The sequence below is a fragment of the Etheostoma spectabile genome, chromosome 11 (assembly GCF_008692095.1).
Source record: "Etheostoma spectabile isolate EspeVRDwgs_2016 chromosome 11, UIUC_Espe_1.0, whole genome shotgun sequence".
NCBI classification, from domain to species: Eukaryota; Metazoa; Chordata; class Actinopteri; order Perciformes; family Percidae; genus Etheostoma; species Etheostoma spectabile.
In genome coordinates, this window is record NC_045743.1 from 18,051,558 (window position 1) to 18,054,208 (window position 2,651).

The 2,651-nt window shown below is 39.9% G+C and overlaps 1 protein-coding gene and 1 long non-coding RNA gene across 7 annotated transcripts in view; one reads left to right on the forward strand and one right to left on the reverse strand.

The window, feature by feature from the left end:
• Positions 1 to 2,651, reverse strand: part of glsb (glutaminase b) — a 44,759-nt gene that overhangs the window by 17,420 nt on the left and 24,688 nt on the right. For all 6 annotated transcript variants that reach the window (XM_032530224.1, XM_032530225.1, XM_032530227.1 and 3 more), the window contains exons 11-12: positions 2,083 to 2,133; positions 584 to 760 (exon numbers count right to left, since the gene is read on the reverse strand). In XM_032530224.1, the coding sequence (XP_032386115.1) occupies positions 584 to 760; positions 2,083 to 2,133 (228 nt within the window). The remainder of the gene's footprint in view (positions 1 to 583; positions 761 to 2,082; positions 2,134 to 2,651) is intronic.
• The window catches only part of LOC116698334 (uncharacterized), an 11,838-nt gene that overhangs the window by 5,016 nt on the left and 4,171 nt on the right, over positions 1 to 2,651 (forward strand). The window lies entirely within an intron of this gene.

Below are 2,651 nucleotides of genomic sequence, written 5' to 3' on the forward strand. Positions count from 1 at the left end.
GCTATTCTTCCTGGGGTCCTACAATCTTTTCTTTGACAATACATACATACATACATACATACCTACATACATACATACATTTGAAAATACAAATCATAAGTAAATCTTACAGTTAACACAATAAATACAAGAAATAAAACAAAAGACTCTACTCCGAATAGATTGATCTATTTTGTAGACTCAATCAATTTCAATGAGGATTCCTTTGTTTGTTATACAGTTCAAATTAAGTAAAAAGGAGGTGTTTCAGATGAGGTCAGTATTTCTACTAGTCCTTTATTTTCCATCTATTAAGAAGTGGAAACCGTTTCCAAAATGCAATTCTTATTAACTCAAACAGAATATGATCAATGAAGAGTAGCTGTCAAAACGTACTTTGCACCAATCATGAGAAATTGAAAAAATATTTTCACACATCGTTCCTTTTCTACATTTTTCTGCCACCAGGAGGTGTCTCATTAAAATGTGCCAACTTAACTTAAAATAATGTAAGCGATCACGTCACTGGTTTGACTCGTTCCCATGATCAAAGTAAGAAGTATGTCCCCCGACTATACTTGTGCCCCCCGTGCCGTGTACTTACGTGGAAAGCAAACTGTCCTGAGAAGTCGTACATGCCGCAGGAGTGCATCAGACTCAAGGTGTTCCTCACCGCCTCGGGGTTCAGCACACGCTCACCCGTGATTGGACAGATGCCGCCGTTAGCCAGGGTGGCTGCCATGACGCTGGCGCTCTCGCAGGTCACCTCAATCGAACACAGCTGGAGAATCACACAAGGGACGGTTTGTGTCATTTTTCTATCTCAGTTTATTGCACTACAGTACAGTTAAGCACAGTGTTGGTACAGGTGATAAAAACCACTTAAATAAAGAATTGAAGCTTCCATTCAGGGTACAAGGGGTCAATGAAGGATTTAAAACTATATCAATCATGGCCCTCAGAGCAAAATGTTTAAATTTGCTCTATTCTCTTAACCCTTGAGTTGTCCTCGGGCTAAATTTGACACATTTTGAAAAAAAAAAAGAAATCTTCATCTGAAAAGTGTCTTTCAACCAAAATTTCAGAAAAATAACGCGGATTGTTCCACACAATGATCAGCCCACTTCTTTCTTTAAATGTGGTTGTTTTATTCAATTTTATAGCATTCCAAAAAAAAAATTGTGAAAGACCATTGAAAAAAGTGACTAATGTGTTCAAAAAAGCTTCAAAAACATGGGGGCAAAACCCCCCCCAAAAAACGTCAAAAGGCTCAGAAAAAAAGACAAAAACATCAGGGGGGAAAGCAACAAAGGTTGTGAAAAAGACAATGAAAAGGTTCCAATTTTGACCCAGGAAAACAGAAAGTTGCATGGTTGACAGGAAGACAACAAGGGTTAACACACAATTTGTCATTTGTAAATAATGCAGAAGCTACTTGTAGCACACAGGGCAGTAAACATCATGAGAAACAGACCCACAGGGACGGATATATGACCCGTATACACACAGCCTGTTCATGGTGCGACTGTTGCGCCTTTAAGTTGCCAGGGCGCAACGTTATGAAGACAGAATGGGGGACGAGTTGTTGCTTTGCTTTACGCCAGCAGCGGAGTCCCAGAGCCAAAACAGAGCCGAGCCGATGTCTGGCTGTCAATCAGCGGATGTGTTTCTCTGAGCGTCACAAAACCCGCAAAATGACTCGTTTCACTTTCAGAATTTAATGCATTATTTGCAAAGTCTATAGAGACGAGCGATTGAATCATTTACTCCCCATTCAAGTTTGCGGAGCCTGACAGGAAGTAGCCTGCAGTGCTGATCATCTGGGTCAACCCCCCCCCCTTAAATGCTGCATGAACTTCTTATTATACATCCGTGGGACTGGCTCACACCGCCAGACGCAAAACTCTGTTGTGATACACGTCAACACCTCTTTTGCCTCGGGCATGCTGTCTGCGACTGCACTACAGCGCCATCGTTTGGTTCGGTGTGAAAAAGCAAACTAACAGCGTAAATGGCTGTATTGCGTAATTTGTGTGAAAGAGGCTAATGGTGGAGGAAGAGCAGCAGAAAGCAGGAAAACAACATAAATACTGCTTCACTCACTTGAAAGTAGAAGTCCAGTACAGATGTCATGTCCGTCCCCTCTGGAAAACACTGCAGAGAAACACAGAGATTAAAACCAGTTGGCCACAGTAAAGGATAATGTAGAAGGGAGCGGGTCATCAATACAAAGTAAACCCTTGCCGGGTCCTGAATCACCCTGAAGGGGTTCAATTTACAGTAATCAGAATCAGAATCTGAACCAGCTTTATTTCCAGGTATGAGGACACATACGAGGAATTCTTCTTTGGAGCATCGTTGCTCACACTGTGCTTACACATACAAAACAACCAAAACAAAATATACACACTAATATATACACACTAATATATACATACTCTAAACAGAACAATATAGAGGCATGAGTGAACGAAGAGTTCAATAAAAATGATTTAAATATGGAGCATAGTGCAAAGATACTGGGATAAAAATATTATGTTATTATATTACAATATGAACCGTATGAACATTATGGACAGTTCTGAAATAGGAAATGAGAATGATGAATGAATAGTAAATAATAAGTGAGATATGAGAATGATGAGTAAATAGTAAATAATAACTAATAAGTG